Source organism: Ctenopharyngodon idella, chromosome 24 (genome assembly GCF_019924925.1).
Source record: "Ctenopharyngodon idella isolate HZGC_01 chromosome 24, HZGC01, whole genome shotgun sequence".
In the NCBI taxonomy this organism is placed as follows: domain Eukaryota; kingdom Metazoa; phylum Chordata; class Actinopteri; order Cypriniformes; family Xenocyprididae; genus Ctenopharyngodon; species Ctenopharyngodon idella.
Window position 1 is genome coordinate 10113129 of NC_067243.1, and position 21465 is coordinate 10134593.

The window sequence follows — 21465 nt, forward strand, 5'->3', positions numbered from 1 at the left end:
CTAGTCGACTGGACAAACCCGGTACTCCCTGTGGCCAGTCCGTCCCTGGCAATGGGAGCAAATCCGACCTGTCTGTCTTTAAATCAGCCATCAAAGATCTAGGGCTGTTCTGTTGGGCTGACAAGGGCATGCTGGTGATTAGGTCACGGGTCTTTGAGGCCAAATGTAGCTCATTTTGCTTGGACATATGTGTCCTCCTTTAACTAGCAAAAATACATAATCTTAAACTCACAGACCCAGGTTTTTCTCTCATCACTGAGCCATTTGCTCCCTGGAGCATTTTTAAACCACCTTTAGCAAATACAAACAGACATTTCCATGAGAGGTATCTGGGGACAATCGTTTTCCTCTTTCCATTTTTTTTACACAGCAATTCAGCATAAAGTTGCATTCAGGGCACAATTGGGAGATGAAAAGGAGGAGGCAGTGCAGAAGTTCACAGACAGGGCTAATACTGAGCAAGAGAGACAGAAACTCGAGGGAAGTGTTCGGAAAACAATAACATGCAAAGTACGAATGACTACAAAGGGCACACAGTGAATTTTAATCAAAACAAAAACGCGCTGATAATTGCTGCCGAGTGAATTGTGCGGCTCTGTGTGAATGCGCCTGTTGTCTTCGCAGAGATGGTTTTGCTCTCTGCCGCTGCTCGACATTGTTAATGAAATGCAAAGATGTGAATGCACAAATGTGTCAATCCTTTGCTAGTCAATAAACCTTTGAGCTGAACAACAACCCAGGGGAATAGCGATTAAGCAAGAAATTCTCCTTTTTTTTCCCTTAAAGAAATGAAAATTCTGTCGTCATTTACTCACCCTCATGAAGTTCCAAACTTAAATGATGTTCTTTCTTCTGTGGAACAAAAAAAAAAATATTCTGAAGAATATTCATTCATTAAATATTAACTTAGGTATTCAAACTAAACAGTGTCCTTGCTTAAATACTTTTCTAAAATGCAGCAACAGGCTAAGATAACAATTAATAATGGTGGCATTCTGATATTATGTGTTGGCAGTATCCCAGGAAAAACTCCTGTTGTATTGTGGGTCAACGTTCCAAGAGCAAAGCTCTGTGAACTGCCCTTCTGCTCCATAATTAATCTTAAACGCGTGAATTTTGGCCGTTCATTTACACGACAGCTGCATTTTGGGGGGCTGAAAATGCAAACTTTTGAAAAGTGTGATTTTTGAAAGCTATACCATTATTGTCTCCGTGTAAACTACAAAAATGTGAATTTGTGAAAATGGTGATATCATGTGCATGCGTACATGTTCTATAGGCGTGTAGTGTTTACAAAGAACTACTGGCCTGGCAGCAGAATACAGCGTTTTCAGTCATTTTCGCAGGTCCTTGTGAACGAGGATCATTTTGACAACAGTGTCATCTGTAGTCAAAAAACGCAAAGGACAATTTTTCCGTTTTTTTTACATCGCTGTTGTGTACATGTACAGATGTCCACAGGAAAGTTAATCAGAGCTATGACATCACCAAGGGAAATTAACATATGTGAAGCAGGAAACAAGCATCCAGAAAGGGCTTTAAAATACAGGCCCAAAAACCATGTCCAAATACACCAATCAGGCATAACTGACAGGTGAAGTGAATAACACTGATTTTCTCTTCATCACGGCACCTGTTAGTGGGTGGGATATATTAGGCAGCAAGTGAACAATTTGTCCTCAAAGTTGGTGTGTTAGAAGCAGGAAAAATGGACAAGCGTAAGGATTTGAGTGAGTTTGACAAGGGCTAAATTGTGATGGCTAGACGAATGGGTCAGAGCATCTCCAAAACTGCAGCTCTTGCGGGGTGTTCCCAGTCTGCAGTGGTCAGTATCTATCAAAAGTGGTCCAAGGAAGGAACAGTGGTGAACCGGCGAGAGGGTCATTGATGCACATGGGGAGCGAAGGCTGGCCCGTGTGGTCCGATCCAACAGACGAGCTACTGTAGCTCAAATTGCTCAAGAAGTTAATGCTGGTTCTGATAGAAAGGTGTCAGAATACACAGTGAATCACAGTTTATTGCGTATGGGGCTGCATAGCCGCAGACCAGTCAGGGTGCCCATACTGACCCCTGTCCACCGCCGAAAGCGCCAACAGTGGGCATGTGAGCATCAGAACTGGACCACGGAGCAATGCAAGAAGGTGGCCTGGTCTGATGAATCATGTTTCCTTTTACATCATGTGGATGGCCAGGTGAAGAAGGCAAGCCGGTGGAGGCAGTATGATGTTTTGGGCAATGTTCTGCTGGGAAACCTTGGGTCCTGCCATCCATGTGGATGTTACTTTGACACTAAACATTGTTGCAGACCATGTACACCCTTTCACGGAAATGGTATTCCCTGGTGGCTGTGGCCTCTTTCAGCAGGATAATGCGCCCCCTGCCACAAAGCAAAAATGGTTTAGGAATGGTTTGAGGAGCACAACAACGAGTTTGAGGTGTTGACTTGGCCTCCAACTCCAAAATCTCAACCCACTGAGCATCTGTGGGATGTGCTGAACAAACAAGTCCGATCAATGCAGGCCCCACCTCGCAAATTACAGGACTTAAAGGATCTGCTGCTAACATCTTGGTGCCAGATTCCACAGCACACCTTCAGGGGTCTAGAGGAGTCCATGCCTTGACGGGTCAGGGCTGTTTTGGCAGCAAAACGGGGACCAACACAATATGCCTGATCGGTGTATAATGACACTACATTTTACCACTAAACATTTTTTATTCTCTTCTTCTCTGTATTACACTCTAGTTTATTCCCCAAAATTTGCTATTGCGACATTGTTGTTCAGTCCTGTAAGACAAATTGTTTGTTTTTCATAATCAGTAAGCTGCTTTGAATAAAAGCATCTGCTTAATGATTAAATACAAATGTGATTAAAGGCTACATTTTTTTATTTGCCTATATTAATTTAGTGATTGTTGGTAAATATTGATACATGTATAATTTTGTAATAAAATACTGCTAAACTAAATATCAAAAAGCCAAAACTACTGGAAAAACACAAATATATTTTCGACGTTGATCCAAACTGATTTTTCTTCTCTCCTCTTAAATATTTCAATTACATTCATTAAAAACAGTCAGGCACAAGTAAAACGAGTAGAACCACGTCTTGTAGGTATTTGTCTCTGAGCACAGCACTGGAAAACAGAGCTGCTGTGCTCACTGATGAACACAATGAGGCAGCCAGTGAAATTTATTCACACTGCAACATGCACTATGTCCAGCTGCTTTAGGTCAGCTAGACTCTCAGAAAAAAAAGGTACAGTACATAAGCTGTCACTGGGGCGGTACAATTTCAAAAGGTACATCTTTGTACCTAAAGAGTGCATATTAGTACCTTAAAGGGTTAGTGCACCCAAAAATGAAAATTCTGTCATTTATTACTCACCCTCATGTCGTTCCACACCCGTAAGACCTTCGTTCATCTTCGGAACACAAATTAAGATATTTTTGATAAAATCCGATGGCTCAGTGAGGCCTCCATTGACAGCAAGATAATTAACACTTTCAATGCCCAGAAAGCTACTAAAGACATTTTTAAAACTACTAAAGACATTTTTGTGCTTACAATTTAACATCTCATTTTAACAAAGCACCTTTGTGGAAAAAAAAGTAAGGAGACAACAGAGAAAAGACAATGATAGTTTATTTGTAACCTTATCTTGTGTATGAACTACAAACTCTGATTTCTATAATCGATCTCCATCTTTTTTTCTTTTTTTTTTTTTAAAGGTCATGAAATAATGTTTACATGAAAATCAATCCAGTCGTCTTTTACAGCATATCTCGCTCTCTCTTTTTTTTTTTTATCTTTTAGAACAGGTTGGCACATGTAAAATTAAAATTTAAAAAGTTTTTGTTTTGTTTTTTTTTGTTTTTATTTTCAAAATTTATTTTTATAGAAATCTACCACTAGAACAGCATTCCCTCTCAGAGACGAAAAGAAAGAAGTTACGTGGAACGGAGAGAAAAGCATCTCGTTTCCTCCTTAACCGAAACCCAAAATACAGATGTGTTTACATGATGGGACAGAACAAACATACAAAAAAAACAAAAAACTTAAGGACTTTTTCCAAAAATTGACAATTTAAGACAATGATCCAAATCTTCAAAATAAACAAATAAAATGCTGAACTGAAAGCAACACTCAACTCAATAACTTGGTTTACATTTGTGCTAAACTCCATTGGCATTAAGGATCTTCTTTTGCTGTAATGAACCTGTGTTCGGATTAACGTCAATTTCAGTGACAACACAAAATAAAATCAGAAAGACAAGAAAATTAATGAAGATTCGAAAGAGCAGCATATTCAGATGAAGAACAGTCTTTTTTTGCACGCTTGTATATCTTGATTAGAAAATGTACCAGATGGCCTTTGCTTCTAGTGGGCAGGAGGTACGCTCAAAAACTTTTTTGTAATGAACTGAAATAGCAAAGCTGACAAGCATAATTGCATTAGATCTTTAAAAATCAGAGTGCATCTGGTGTGTGAACAAAATACGATACTGAAAGGTTCACCAAATGCCACATGGTATCAGTCGGCATCTGTATTAAGACCAAACGAAAAAAAAAAAAAGAGAAGAATCTTCCTGTCAGTCCCCTGTGCATTTTGCATTAATTATGAATGGCCAAAACGAAACGCTACGAATCTGAATAAAATGTCACAGGTTTATTGGTTTACTTCAAATTACCTATAGCCCTCTAGATTGCTTTATAGATTAAATTATGCACTTCAAATGAGTCCACTTTGGCTCTTTCACCCAGCCTTACTCTCCCATTTGACTCCGAATACATTTACAGTGTCAAGCCAATGTCTGTCGGCTACTCACCGCCCCCACCCGCCCCGTCCAAGGTCATTGGTTTCTATAGTGACTGTCTCAGGCCATTCTGATTTCATAAATTAATTCATAATCTCAAGTCATTCCCCCTGCAGCCAAAGACTACAGCATGTGTAAAGCCAAAGATGGATGTATCATTCTCGGTCTGTACCGAAAATAAATAAAAGTGACTGAATACGATTTATAAGTTTAAAAAGAATTGCATAACTGCCTATAAAAAGACTGACAGCGCAGAATGTTGGAAGATAGAATATGGAGGGAAAAAAGAACTAGTGAGAGGAATCTACAGAATCTATAAAGACACACCTGTGGCATCTTTGGAAGCCTTAGATCTGACTTTGCCCTGTTATTTAGGGTTCTATGTCTGGCTTTTTAGACCATCCCAGAATGAATCCATTCAACTGTATCCATGGAGAGCACCAAGAAAAAATAGATTGCAATGGAAATGGTGCTATGTCAGTACCATCTCTATGCTTTTGCCATTCCAATCTGTCAACCTTTGAATAAAGGCCTACAGTCTTCGGCCCCCTGCCCATATAGCATTTGGCATAGAATGAGTGTGCTGCATCTGTGTATGAGTATTGGGAAACTCTAGTAGGGTATCAAGGATGAACTGCCACATGAAATTACCATGTTGTTTGCTATGTTAAAGAAGATGCAAAAACTGTTGAAGAACATAAAGCTTATTTTAAGCAGGAGATACCTCAAAATGCATTTAAAAGCAAGTGGGCCGACCCCAAATGCTAACTTAATCCATAAATCTTCTAGTCCGAGCACAGAAATTATTCAAAATTGCCCTGCATGCATCAAATAGACATGTGTTCCTGACATTTGGCCCGGTTTTAAATGGGAACATGTTTCCAGGGCTCTTTGTTCTAAATTTCAGAGTAGAGAAGCCAGGTATACATCTGCATATAATTTGTAGCAGCCATCCCTGCTGAAAAATTATCTGGTTTAAGCTTGTCTCCCAACCTGTCCAATTGAAAAAGTGCCCAAAACCCCTCTAAAACTAGCCAACAGATGGGCCTGACCAGGCTTGGAGACCAACCATGACCAGCAAACCAGCTTAATCTGGTTTAAAAAAGCTTATTTTTCAGCAAGGGTAACTGAATAATGTGATATTGTCAAATATCACTAATTAAGGGGAGTCAAAAAATGAATCATTTAGAATTAACGTGATCACAATTATGGTGTGGGAAGTTTCGTAATATGACAATCTATAACCTAATGTTTTAAGAGTATTGACACTAAAAGTGAATTTTGAGGTTTCAGACAGATGGACAGTTTCAGATTCAGCTGCAAATGACTTTGAATTGGGTCCACACATACAAAACAACAGATTTAAACAGAGTTTAAAAGCAAATTAGTAAACCAACAACTCATAAAATAACATTAAAAAACATGGAGAAATAATTGCTGGAAAAATAATTGCTGATTACATCTTTTCTTGATTAAACCACAATAGTTATTTTCCTTAAATAAATAACTTCTGTTATGTAAAGACACTTTTGAAACTGTTGACGTACACTCAACTCCCAATGTCCTTTTCTACCCATTAACATCCTTCTTATACGTCTTGCATCGGTCTACTGTCTTTGTTTCGACAATCTTCAAAATCGATATGTCACATACTGTTCCTTAAGAGTTTTAGAGGTCTTTTTTTTCTTCGTTTAATCCCCATTATGAAAAGCAGTTCAGATCTGGGTTTCTTGTACATTGTCTTTTGAGCTGGCCCGAATTAGCAAAGGTTCGTGGGCAGAGCTGTGTATAGAATTGATGGTGGAGGCATGGTTGTACATACTCTTGTAAGCAGTGTAATTCAGGTGATTCAGGTGCTCATGCTCCAGTGGGGGAAGGGCAAGGTGGCCCTCTATGGTAGGTCCACTCGTTACGCAATCCTCATCCACGTTGATAATCTCAATGGTTCGTGTCGGTGCGTGGTGGTTCTGCTGGTGATGCTGTTTGCGCATTTTATAAAAGATGATCAGCATGACGGCCGCCATAAGCGTGATGGCTACAAAGCAACCGATGATGATCTTAGTGGTCTTCATGACCTCATCCAAGGTGTTGAGGGAGCCGTCGATCAGGGCCGTGACAGGGATGGTGTAGGTCTTGTCGGTGGCCTTGGTGGACATTGGCGTCCGTGCTGTGGTGGTGGTAGTGGTGGTGAAGGAAGGTGGCAAGGTCTCCCAAATTCCAGAAGAAGGAGTGGGACCACCTTTCTGTTGTACCGTTGGGTGGCCCTCATCATGTGATGCTTCTGTGGTCTCGACGGTAACTGTAGTGAAGTAACTGAAGTTGCTGTTCTCTGTCGAGGACACATTGAGCGTAGCCGAGGCTGTTGTGTTGCCTGCTGAGTTGCTCACCATACAAGTGTACGTTCCAGTGTCCTGCATCGTGACATTGGTAAAGTTTAACGTCCCATCGTTGAGCACGGAAATGCGTACCTTGTACGCCCCGTGAGTCATGATAGACCCATTGGGCGTGATCCAGCTGACTGAGGTCAAAGAATTTGCTCGACATTTCAGTTCTGCTGCCATTCCCTCAGTCACGTTCAGGTCCGCTGGTGGCTCCACGATCACCGGTGCATAACAATGGAAATAGTTCTGGTCGAGTTCGCCAATGTAGCGCCCTTTGTGGCTAGTAGGTGACGCACAGCGGGCACAGCAACTGGTATTGGCCGGCACCATTTCCTTTAGCCACCAGCTGAGCCAGAGGATGTCACAGTTGCAATTCCAGGGGTTGTGGTGCAAGTGTACCCTCTCCAAGTGGTGTAGTGGGGTGAAGAGGTCATGAGGCAGGAGGGTAAGGTTATTGTGGGCCAAATTGAGCTCCACAAGGGACTGAAGATCATCAAAGGCATTTCTCTCGATCGTCTGGATCTGCGCATGCATCATCCACAGTTTCTGTAAGTGGACGAGGCCTTTGAAAGACCCTGGCCTAATTATAGAGAGCTGGTTTCCTGACATCTCCAACTCATCCAAACGAACAAGAGGAATGAGGTTGGGGATCTCTTTCAAGTTGCACATGCCCAGGTTCAGGTACCGCAAGTTGCTTAGGCCTTCAAAGGCACCTTCTGAGATATAAGAGAGCCTTTTCAACTCGCCCAAGTCTAGCCTTCGCAGCGATGGTACACGGTTGAAGGCATAAGAGGGTATACTCTCAATAGGGTTATTCCTCAACCAAAGCTCCTTAAGTTTGGACAGGTACTCGAAAGCCCCATTGGGGATTGTGGTTAAACGGTTATCGAAGAGCTCCAGAGTGTTGAGGTTGGCCAGCCCATTGAAAGCTCCGATTTCAATGTTGCGGATATGGTTTTTGCTGAGCTGCAGGATCTCCAGGTGCCTCAGATGCTTGAAGCTGTCAACCTTAATCACCTGGATGAGGTTCTCCTGAAGGTTCAGGTACCTTGTGTTGGTGGAAATACCATCAGGTACATCTCGAAGGCCACGTCGCGTACAAATGACCTTGCTGAACTGGTTGCTACAAGAGCAGACGGAGGGGCAGGTCTGCGCTCGCACCAGGCCAGCCACCACCAGAAGCTGCAGGGCCAGTGACAGCACGAACAATGGGTCGGACAGGGCCCGGTTCCACCTAGGACCTCTCATCGTCTGCTGCATCAGGGAGGAGGTCATCTTGTTTATCATTCATAATTCGCTGACAGGTTCTCCACTCTTTGGGAAGGGTTTTATTAGGCCAAACTGCAAAAAAAAGAGAGAGAAAGAATTACTGTAGACAACACTGACTGACACCAGTCAATGCTAATACAGAGAGATACAAAATATAAAACATACTGAATGGTCAATCTTATTGAGTTTTAGTTGCTTATTTGCACATACTATTTAGTGCCGGATTCACTAAATTAATTGTGCAAATTAGCCAAAAATACTGCAATAAAAGCTGTGCTGCAGCCAATTTGCATGCTGCAAATCTCCACCAAAAAGTGTCTAATAAATAAGTAAATTGGAAAAACTAGGGGGAAAAGAATTAGCACTGCAATCTTGAGAACATTTTTGTCACATTAACACACAAACACAGACAAACGTACACAGGAACAGCCAGTCGCTATACTCTAGCATTGAAAACAATCTCTCTTGTATAGCCACACAAGTCCCTTTAGCCCAGTGGAAGTGAATCACAGACAAAACATTTTCACACACACACACACACACACCGTAGGTGACCTTGGAAGAGTGTTTCATATCCATTTCATTTTTTTTTTGGAGTGCGTGTGGTCTGTGAGTTCATGTCTTTGCACACACACCTCTCTCAATCTAAGACACATAAAGCTGCACCACAATATTGGGTCTGCTTTCTCTGTTTCCTCCTCTCCTCAGCCAGGGAGATATGAGCTGCTTTGTCTGTCCGTGTCACTTTATTTATTCTTGCAGAGGAGGCATAAATAAAAGCACGGCTTCCCACCTACCGATCCTTCAATCAACCCTACGTATCTAAAGCGTTCGGCTCTCAGAGATACTTAAAGACATGTGTGACCGGACTGAGAATGAAACCTGGGACAGGAAGTGTGTGGACAGACACATGTTGCACCCTCTTGCTCCCTCAGCTGAGAATGTGACTCATTTTAGTGTCTATTCTAAAAGGAATTGGTCAGGTCAACTAGTTCACTTGTCATCAACCAACCGACTAGTCAATTGAGTCTAGATTTAGAGAGTCTAGTTTTTTCCCCTTACTTTTGTTTTAGCTTTAGCATTTTTAGCATTAACTTACTTCTGTATTTATGCATTTTGCAGATGTTTTTATTTAAAAAAAAATGCTTTTACCCTTGCACTCAAGGTACTATATATATTCTTTCAGTTCATGCACTCCCTGATAACCAAAGTCACAACCTTAGCATTGCTAGTGGCATGCTAGTTTAAAACACAATTTCTCTGACAGGTTGTTAGCGTGCTGTCAGCTTGTTACAAGAAAAAAAAAAGAGTTTTGAAAACTTGTATTGAGACCCTGTTGGTCTCTGTCCAAACTTTTTTGAATACAAGAATGAGTCTAATTTAATCTAGTCATTCAAGACAACGGCTAATCGATTATGAAAATTTGTTGCTAATAAACATAGCACAGCATCTCTGTAGACACTTTGAGCACTAGAAAAGCTCCTCACGGTCAGTTTGTAGGACCTGAAGGAGAACTGTTGAACATAGATATGGGCATTACAACACCATGTAGACAGCATTGCAAAACTGTTTGTACCACTTTTCACTCTCTCAAATGCCTTTCCTCTTCCTCTTGGCAGGGTGCTGGTCTTAACCTAATAATGACTGCCATAACAATCAATTCTTTCATCGCAAATCTACTTGAACTGCTGCCCTAAAGTCTTCTAGACTGCTGGTGAGGATCACACATGAATCTCAACCGCGTTATCACTTAACATTTTAAAGGAGAATGACTTTCAGTAGTTAAACGATATGCCCATTTTTACTTCATTTAATCGAATTTCATGGAGAGATAATTGTAATATATATCTTGCGTGTAAATGATCAATTACAACAAAAAGATAAATCTTTAACTTCACAAATCTTAAAAAAATCCTAGAGAATCTCTGCTGGATTCAAGTAGAGGGTCCAGTTTATCTTCACTGATTTGATTTTACACTAATAAAATTGCATAACACAATCTAGGTTGCTCCAAGGAGAGAGAGAGAGAAAGAGAGGGGAGCGAACAAAAAAGCTCTCCACAAAAATCCTGCTGCTTCTCAAACAATGAGCCTGGCAAAATTGGATTTCGTGTGGGAAGGGAATTAGATGAAAAAAAATGATAAACAAAAAATAAGATTATGAAATGAATACATTTTTAACTTTCTGGCCCAGTAAGAGATGATGAAGCAGGCGGCAAACGCTTCAGCAGGGAGGGAGGTAAAGAAGAGGATCAAGCGGCGGAAGCCTTGAAAGGTGTGAGGTGTAACAAAGTGAATTAATTTTTTCAAATAACATGAAAGTGAATGCCATTGCTGCTGACAACAATGCGGCTGTGTGCTTGTTTGCACAGTGCGGGCTCGAAAAGCTTCTGTACTTTCCGTCACACGGCAGGGTGAGCAGGGTGAGGTGAGAACAATTATGGCAATCATACAGTTCTGCACAAAAGAATCAAATGTCAAGAGGCGTATTGGATTTAATATGGTGTTCACCTTCATGAAGAGGAGGAAGTAAGGGAAGATAAAGAAGGAAGAAGAGAAGAGAAGGAGGAGGGAGAAGAGAAGGGGAAGAAGGAAGGAGAGAGTAAGATGGAAGAACAACAAGAAGAAGAGAAATATGATGAGGAAGGTAAAAGGAAGTTGAAAGTGTAGGGAAAGGGGAAGGTGAAATGAAGAGGAAGTAGAAAGGAAGAAGGATAGGCGAAAAGGAATTGGACAGGAGGAAGTGAAGTAGAAGGGAAAAGAAAGAAAATTATGGGAAGTAGGTAGGAAGGGAAGAAAACAATAAAAAAGTGAAGATGAAGTTGAAGGAAAATAGAAAAGGAGGAAGTAAAAGAAGAGGAAGAAGAAGAGAAGAGAGAGAATGGAAGATGAAATATGTGCAGAGAAAGGAATGGGCAAGGATAAGAGAAAAGGAGGAGGAAGAAGAGAGGAAGATAAGTCGAAGGGAAGAGGAAAAAGGAAGTAGGAGGGAAAAGGAAGGAAAAGAGAAAAGGAGGAAAGGAAGTAGAAAGGAAGAGAGAGAATAGAAGAAGTGAAGAGGAGAAGAGAAGGAGAAGAGAAGGGGAAGGAGGAAGGAGAGAGTAAGATGGAACAACAAATAGAAGAAGAGAAATACGATGAGAAAGGTGAAAGGAAGTTGAAAGAGTAGGGAAAAGGGGAAGATGAAATGAAGAGGAAGTAGAAAGGAAGAGGAGGGAGAAGGAAAGATGAAAAGGAATTAAACAGGTGGAAGTGAAGTAGAAGGGAAAAGGAAGAAAATTATGGGAAGTAGGAGAGAAGGGGAAGAAAACAATGAAAAGTGAAGATGAAGTTGAAGGAAAATAGAAAAGGAGGAAGTGAAGTGGAAGAAGAAGAGAAGAGAGAATGGAAGATGAAATATGTGCACAGAAAGGAATGGGCAAGGTTAAGAGAAAAAGAGGGGGAAGAAGAGAGGAAGATGAAGTTGAAGGGAAGAGGAAAAAGAAGAAGTAGGAGGGAAAAGGAAGGAAAAGAGAAAAGAAGGAAAGGAAGATAAAAAATGGAAGAGGTGAAGAGGAAGGAGAGAATAGAAGGAGGAAGCAAAAAGGATGATGAAGTAAAAGGGAAGAGGAAACTGAGGAAAAAGAAAAGAAGTAGAATAAAAGTAAGTAGAACGGGAGAATGGAGGAGGAAACAAATGTGTAGAGGAAGGCGAGGAAAAAGAGAAGACAAGGAAGGAGCAAGCAGAGAGGAAGACAAAGTAGAAAGGAAGAGGAAAGGGATGAATCGAAGTAGGAAAGATAAGGAAGGAAAATAGAACAAGAAGAGAAGAAAGGAGGAAGGAAAGAGGAAGAAACAGAACAACAGTAAAGAATGGGAGGGAGGAAGAGGAAGGAGAGGGGAAAAAGGGTACAAGGGAATAGAAGAGGAGGACATCCTTAACAAAACAAAGAAAGAAAACATCCACGTGTACACTGCATCGTCATTTGGCAACACACCCGAGCCACAGATGAGCCATGAGTAATGCTGTCATTTAACAAACATGTCATGCTCTATTCAAAAACCCTAGGTATTGAGAAAATTAAAGATTTCCTTTAGATTTTTCAGTCGCAGTCAGTGAGAGGCCCTGAGCCAGGTTTCATTTATCTGCAGGCCTGCTAGAGCACAATTCATAGGTATGCTGGATAGCATCAATAAACTATGATGGTTCAGCCACTGGTTTACAAGACTGGGAATTGCTTCATATAAATGAGAGCTGGAGTGGAAGTTCTCCGCAGGGTCATTCATCTACAGCCGGATGAACGGCTGATGGACTGTAGAATCACCAAGTTACCTGCAGCAGCAACAGCAGCAGCGGTAACCTTCAGATGTTATGATAAGACGCAGACAACAGCACGGCAAAAATAGGGAAGTAATACCAAACAAGCGAGAATGCTGTTGTTAATCCTGAGTTACATTTTAGACACAAGTTGTTTTTTTGCTTCGCCAATGAAAATATTTCCCAACAAATACATTATCAATCATAGTAATGATGTTCCTGAATTGGATGAGGGAACATTTAAATGAATCACTTAAAGAGTAATTTGCTTAATTTCTCAACAAATCAATGTTTTGAATGAATTGATTGAGAATGATTCAATGACTCACTCAGATGGTCACTTAATTAATTCCTGAATGAATCAGTGTTCTGTACGAATTAGATGAGTGAATGCTTCAGTGACTCACTCATAAATCATATGAATGAATCAATGTTTTGAAGTAACTTGTTGAAAATTATTCTATGCATAACTCAGATCATTGTTTTTGAATGAATTGGATGAGTGAATGTTTTAGTGACTTTTAGTGCCTCATTTCCGAATGAGTCAATGTTTTGACATTGAATTTAAATTGGTTGAGAATGATTCAGTGACTCACTCATAGAGATGGTTGTTAAATTCCTGAATGAATCAGAGTTTTTAACAAATTGTATGAATTAATGCTTAGTCACTTACTCATAATGAGTAATTAGGTGTCTGCACAGCGCCGCTTCAAGTCGAACCCACCTATTTTCTACAATTATAAATTGGATCAATGTTTTGAAGTAATTGATTGAGAAAGATTCAGTGACTCACTCAAAGACAGTCACTTGCTTATTCCTGAGTGTATCAGTGTTTTGAACAAATTAGATGAGTGAATAGTTCAACTCAATCATAAAGAGTCATTTGCTTAATTTCTGAGAGAATCAATGTTTTGTGAATAACTCATTGAATCACTTGTAAAAACAGGCACTTTATTGCCACCTACTGGCATAATTATGCCATTTCAAACACAAACAGAGTGATGCAACAGTGAAGTCCAGTGCTGTCGGACTGTTATGTGCTCTTGAAACAGATTCATGGACCAGAACTAACTGCTGTATAATTTAAAATATATTCCAGTCAGTTAATGTAAACAATAAGCATTTGGTAGAAGTTAGATAATTTCCCTTCTTATGGCACGTGCACACCAAAAACGAATGTAATTATTTGTGTGAGTAGATTACATACAAAGTCAACGCAAAGATGCGGATAAACGCAAATTCACGCCGGGCGATGTGAATGGCGTGAGTTAGACGCGATTGCAGCGAAAAATAAGGAACCCCACGAGTAATCTGGAGCGAATATTCGCTTTGCTTTTGGTGTGCACACCCTATTAGAAACAAAGCTCCCCAAAAGGACATGCACCATGCAAAGAGAGTTTCTGCCTAGGACTCTCCATAATCCTGTGAGAATTCTGCAGCAAGGATGATCTTGGTTCCACTAAAAAAAAAAAAAAAAAAAAAAACGAGGGATGAAAAGGATGAGTCATGCCAAATCAGTAAAGAGCAACAGTGTTTCATTTATAGGGCATTGCGGAACTGCAGCTCTTTCGAGAACGGGGGGAAAAAGGCAGAAAGGGTGGGGAGTGGGATAGCTGCATCCATCACTGTACGCTCATACTCAGGAATGATATGGAACGAAGTATGTGGGCTCTGTCAGACAGTCGCAACTGGAGGTTATGGCGAGGAAATGGGTTTTGGCAATCGCGAAAAACAAAAGCAGACTATCTGTTAGCACCGCGCAAGTCCAGACCCCCATGGCGGTGGCAGGTGGAGACGCACTGGCAGGGAGAGTGGTGGAAAGGCCCCCACAGAGAAAGACGAGGCGAGCACTGTCAGGAAAAACTCGCCTGATGAGAAGGAATGGATAGAGGTGTCTGGATGTACACAATGACATGAAGGATGAAATACAAGGGTGATATAGATACTGCTGCTCTTTGAAGAGTTCTATGGACCGACGGTCTAATGACATGTGGCATATAAGCAGGTCAGCTTAGCATAGAAATTAAGGGGAGAACAGGGTGCAATAAAATGGTGGAGATTCCATTAAGGCAGATTCTCTCTCTCTCCAACATCATTCCCAACCAGAGGATATTCAGTGCCGCAGTTAGATAAAGTGCATCACATAACACTGAATGGATCTTATTCATTCAGTAACAGCCATGTCTAAGACCAGATGATGAATGATTTCATCTACAGCTTTTTCCACAATAAAGACGAATTACTTTTATTACAGGTTTCTGTATAGCAGGAGTGTCATGCATGAAAACACCATAAAAAATATTTGGACTGACCAAACATTCATGCGCAATTGTGCAGCTTAATTATGAAAACCAAACACGGTCAAGTAGGACATGTGCTTGGATCAACATCTTTGTTGGTCCAATCACATCAAGCAATCAGATTTTTAGAGTTAGGTTTAGGGCTTGGATTAGGGACTATGATTTTGGCCAAATGTTGTTGCAGGACCAGCAAAAGACGTTGACCCATAATAATGTCGTATTTGGGTAAATCACGTTATACGATGACCAGTGTTGGGGGTAGTTGTAGTACTCGAGACCGGTTTTAAGACCATTTTTTGAAGGTCTTGGTCTTGTCTTGGTCTTGGCCGTATTTGGTCTCGGTCTTGTCTTGGTCTCCGACTAAAAGGACTCGGGATTTTATTTCAAGACCAGTCAAGACCACAACTGCGGGGATATTGCTAAATTGCCATTACATTGTCTGATTTCTTTGTTAAGATCATTAATTTGATTGGAGTTTTTCAATTGATTGGTAACAGCTCTATATAGTGTCTTATTATTCTAATTGTAATTACTGATTAAAAATAAGACATTTCTCAGGCAGTAAATGTGGATCTTTCAGATGAATTTGAGGAGTGCTAGTCTGGTCTTGGTCATGTCTTGGTCTCAATTAGAGGCCGACCGATTGATTGCCCTGCCGATTTTTGGCATTTTTTAATTATTCGGCATCGGCCGATTGTGCTGCAAATTAGGCCGATTAATAGGCAGGCGCGATTGCCATTCCACCGGAATAAAGGACCAGTTATACTTTATTTTCCGCGTTCCGCTGCATCTCGCGCACAGTTGAGCACGCGAGCCTTTCAAAGTATACTCCTTTGTCCATTAGTGCAGAAAAACGGATTTAGTGGACTGCTGTTTTGAAGCTCTCAAGTCACTCACACATGCCCTGTTGTACACACGGATCGTCCTGCACGCAGATGGGGTGTGCGAGCCTTTAACCAGCTGTAGTTTAGGCTACAGGTAGGCATGGGTACCAAAACCTGGTAACGAGCCCAGCGGCTAAATTATTATACAAGCCTGCGTTGTGTAGATAAACTCTGACGTTATCAATTCTGTTTCTGTACGTTACTGGAGAATTTCTCTCCCTCTGAGGCTGCGTGTGAGACTCTGCAGCCGTGCCTTGTTGACACACAGCTTCAACTAACGATGGCAGGTGAAAACAGACCGTTTTGAAAGAGTAATTACGTTGTAGCCTACTAGAATTGATGCAGACCATGTTTATCATAAGTGTAACAAGTCATTGAGACTTGCAATTCAGACGAAACTTCTGGCTAAAACGTGCATATTAACTCTCCTCATTAAATGTGTCTGTGGGTCCGACACATAGCCTCCACGACGTCATCGCTCGTGGCCAGTGCACTCGATGCAGTTATGAGCAGCAGGCTGTGTAAAATGGGTGAACTCTTTTATCACTTAGATTATGGCTATTTGACATACAGTATAGAAGCATGCTTCAGAATAGTTTTGAGAAGGTGCTTAAAAAGTTGAGCCATGTATTATTATTACTATGAATTAGGCTACTACTAAGTTAATTTGACAGACTAGATTTTTGATTACCTGTTTTGTGTATTTAATATTTAACGTATAAATTATTTTTAGTGCACTGATTGGAGAGGCTTGTGTTGTTCAATAAATGTTTAATTTAAGCAACTTTCTGTATAACTTCTTATTACTTAACTGTTAGATTTTATGAGATGAAGGGGGGAAAAAAAGAAAATCGGCCAAAAAAAATCGGCATCATATATCGGCCATCAGCTGCCCTGATTTCTAAATATCGGCATCGGCCAGAGAAAAACCCATATCGGTCGACCTCTAGTCTCAACCCCCCAAAATCTTGGTCTTGTCTTGGTCTTGACACACACTGGTTTTGGTCTCGAATTGGTCTCGGTTTAGATGGTCTTGACTACAACACTAGTTGGGGGTAACGCATTACAAGTAACTCGAGTAATCAGATTACTTTTTCAAGTAACTAATCATCCTACTTTAATGAAAAATTCAGTATTTCTCAAAATGAATAAAAACAGTGAAATGCGATCTCAGAATTATATGCAAACCTGTAATAATTAACCGTTTTAAATTACACAAATATACTTTATGTATTTAATCTCACTTTATTAACCAATGTCTTTGCTGCTGATCTTCAATGATCTAATTCAACCATACTAATAAGCAAAAATGACTTTATATTAGATTTAGAAATAAGAGTGTTGAACTTCCTTCTCCTGTATCCTATTCTTCTTTAATCCAGAATGGCAGCACAGCAAGGTTTGTTTGAGCTGCGCCCTCTACTGTACAGGCGTAAATATGCATTTCCTTCAGCCTGAGGTGTATTCATTTCACTTTTGGTGTGAAAGGGCTTTAACATTTGCCAAAAATAGAACTTTTTTGTTGGTATTAAAAAAAAAAAAAATCAAGCAAGCCCAGCCCAGGTGAGAAAAAGTAAAGCAAATGTAATGTAATGCATTACTTTTTTAGGGAGTAACGCAATATTGTAATGCATTACTTTTAAAACTAACTTTCCCCAACACTGGCAATGACCATTTCAACATGCAGAACATGCAAATAAAAAGGTCAGCATCCATACTCAATTGACCTTACTAAGTCAACACAACACATCTGACTATTTTTGCCTCAACGACTCCAGCTACATAACCCACTAATTTAATTAAGAACCCATTTTCTATTCTGGATGAATTAGATTGAAGCATCGTAATTCTGCAACAGAATAGGCACTTCCAAAGTAACAAGTGGCCATCTGGCTTATTCTGTATTCCAGAACTCTTTTCAGAAACTGCACTGTTAATGCAAATGAGTTCTGTCTTCTAATTAGCATCTCTGCAAATACATCACTTCCCTCGACACACCTCTGTTCAACTAGCTCCGCCCCCCTCATGGACCCCACATATCCCTCCCAGTCCCCAAATAGCCCTCCCACCTTGATGTCAATGAGTGCTGCAAAGTTTCTGCACGATGTCTCCTTGGCGACCACTTTTCCAGCTGGCACTGATTTACTTCCTGTCCTTGGTTGCCATGCCAACCGCCCTGCAAGGAGGCATGATGGAGACAAATTGTGAACAAAATCGTCTCAATCAACACCAAAGCCTTCTTTTTCAACTAGTTATCTTTCGTAAAGAAGTGTCAAAGGACATTTGTGCTTCACCAACATCATTTTGCTGACACAAAACAGCGACTCGACACGAATCTAATATATAATTTAATGCAAAAAAAGACATTGAGCTTAACACATGTCAGCTACGCCAGATCTATGAATAGTAAGTCTTCACTGCTAGACTCAGACAGAAATACACTTCCCTAATTGAGATGATTTTGGATTTTTTCTATCCAAACTTATTCTATTCCTGACACGGAACGAAACGATTCACACCACTAGAGTGTTGCATTGTTAATGCCTTCACAATAAGACTCTCTCCACTAGACTTGATTAAAATGTCAATAAGAGAACCAATCTTCTCTCTGCCAATCCAACAAACAGACAAAGCTCAGCGTCCTGTGGCAATTTATCCATTTCTATTCATATTCAAAAACCCTAGTGGATTGGCCCCCCTCCCCCTCAGTTTTGGTGAAATGTATGTTATCTAGTGGAATGAACCAATGACTGGTGATTGAAATACATTAAATAAACAGATAGAGCACAAATGCCACATAGCCTTTGCTGTTAGTGGCTGAGGGATTTTTTAAAAGGCATTACTGTCAGCATTTTTTGAAACTGAAATGGCTTAAGGATATTTTGGGGATGAATTTCTGTGCTTGTTTGAGCAATAAAGCAGAAGCGAGAGAGAGTGTGTCAAAGAGAAATGGCGTGCACACACAATGGGATTGTATGATGTAAGCTGTTCTCATGTAAAAAGTTCATTCATGTAAATTGGCTGGTGGAGAGCGGCACATCAGGCTTGATTTGCACAGACGTTCATCCATTTGCAGGAATTATCGTGATTATACAAAGGGCAGGTCTGAGGGGAAACATTGCTCTAGGACTAAATCTAAAGTAACTCCATTTATGGGACCAGTTAACTAGCCATCTGAATAATTGTGGCCTAGGCGTTTACATTTAATAACTCCTGCTTTGCAAGATACATTTACTTGAGAAGTGAAAATGCTTAAAGGGATAGTTCACCCAAAAATGAAAATTCTGTCATTGTTTACTCACCCTCATGTTATTCCAAACTTGTATTAATTTCTTTCTTGTGCTGAACACAAAAGAAGATATTTTGAAGATTTTTGTCCCCATTGACTTCCATAGTATTTTTTTTCTCTATGCTATGGCAGTCAATAGGGACCAGAAACTGTTTGGTTACCAACATTCTTCAAAACATTATCTTTCGTGTTCAGTAGATTATAGTAGTTTATACAATAGTTCTTTCTGGTTCTCGAAATCTGATTGGCTGAAAGCTGTGCAATATTCTCCCAGTATCAGCACTCCGCTTGCGACAACTGTCATGGCGGTCGAGCAAATCTACCATATTTTTTATAAATACTACTGTTGTTATGTCACGGAATGTAGTTTAAAGAGTTTTTTAGGTGAGAATGTAGTTATTTAGACCTTAAATATACTGACACATATGTAAACATAGCACCTATTTTACTATTTGTTTTGGAGCTTTCGGAGATGCGAGCTCCAGGCCATCAGCGGCCGTTCAGTGCTCGTGTACCCGCTGAGAACAGCTTCATCTCAGCCAGTCCTTCGGGTATTTGGCTCTTATATAGTTAGTGGTTAAAAATATAATTCATTTGGGGTATATAAACGGGAAATCTTTGGTCTTATTAATCTATTACTTGTTCTAGAGCAAAAAAATTTGGTTAAGGGAAAAATTAAATTTCATAACTTTATATTTAGGCTATATTTAACTTGTACTGGAGCAATAATTTTGTATGTTTGACTGAATTGTTTGGTTGTGTTTGTCTTTTATAATGGCTATTGTTGTTGATTTAAATATTGTTCAATAAATATTATTTTATATACGCCGTATTTGATATTGAAAAAGGGTCCGTCAATAGTATCAGTGAAAGTTACATTATTACAGCATTAGATGGTGGCAAAGACTCTCTTTATAAGTGAGTCAGAACAAGGAAGTTGTTTTAGAGCTGTGGGAACTTTTAAAAGGACAAAGACAAAGATGCTGCATTCCTCTGTGGACATTCAAGCTGATTTTTTTTATAATGGATATAATATGGACATCGACCTGAAGAATGAATGCCTACGGCCGAATCACAGCCGTGCTGATATATAGCCATATTGCACGGCTACTCGTGTGATATTACTAATACTAATACTTACATATGTATATATATATAAAATCTCCTCCTGACAACCAGAAAAAAAATCAGAATTTTTTGAATTGTGAATTTAGTATTTTTTCATGTCTTTACACTGTTTAGAGCATAAGAAAAAAAATGGAAAAATAACATTTTTGAAAATCAGTATTTTATTCATGTGTTATGCTATGTCCTCTGAAGGGGACACCAGGACAAACACCAGAGAGAGAAAAAATAGGACACCAGGGCTTTAAAAAAAAAAAAGTATATAAAATAAAAATAAAAAGACATGAATAGGCAATATTTAGGTTTCAGGATTTTTTATTCCAAACTTTGTATAAAGATGATTCTCAACTATGTTATGAAAGATAAAACAGAATGATTTTATATACCATTTTGCTTTATGCAATATGTGCGCTAAAATGGACATAAGCAGGTTTTCCCATTATATGCAATGTATCTATACACTGTATCTAATTAGCATATTAATGTGTTCTTGGGGCAACATGTAATGAAAAAAGAAGTGTAATAATGGGAGTAATAATTGGCAAGATTTTCATCATAATATCTAATATTTCATAGGAGCATTGAAATATAATATCTTTCCCTATTCACATGTCAATATGTAATCCTGTTTCATGACAGAAAGTCATATTTTGATTTGAAACCCCATAACATTTTCCTGAGATGTTGATTTATGGCAAACAATTTGAAAATTAGTCAGATTTAAATTATATTATCGCATTTCCATAAGGGTGTTAAATCTGATCACTAAATTAATGTCAGTCATTTTTAAAGACCAAGGAGAGGGAGTTGTCATTGTGAAACTTCCAAACATTTGGTATCTCTGAAAAGCCCTGAATGTGCTCTTTACAGGACATCCATAAATATGTGACATGTATGGAATCAGAGAAATTCACTAAAATATAATATCCTCTACAGAGGACAAAAGTCTATTCCTTGGTCCTAGGAGGATATATATATATATATATATTATAAATAATTACATATAAATAATTGAATAAATTGCACTGACCACCACTGCAACCCCAGCGTTGTTGCCGATCCATTACAACATTATTACAGTACTATATTCTGCAATAGGTCACAT

General features: G+C 39.7%; 1 protein-coding gene across 6 annotated transcripts in view; it reads right to left on the reverse strand.

The window, feature by feature from the left end:
* Positions 1-3626: 3626 nt before the first annotated feature.
* The window catches only part of lrrc4ca (leucine rich repeat containing 4C, genome duplicate a), a 218259-nt gene continuing 200420 nt past the window's right edge, over positions 3627-21465 (reverse strand). For 4 of the 6 annotated variants that reach the window (XM_051884560.1, XM_051884558.1, XM_051884555.1 and 1 more), the window contains one exon: positions 3627-8538. In XM_051884560.1, coding sequence (XP_051740520.1) covers positions 6532-8484 — 1953 coding nt within the window. In that variant the 5' untranslated portion in view covers positions 8485-8538 and the 3' untranslated portion in view covers positions 3627-6531. Of the gene's footprint in view, positions 8539-18015; positions 18123-21465 lie in introns of all 6 variants that reach the window. The other 2 variants (XM_051884557.1, XM_051884561.1) reach the window with 1 other exon arrangement.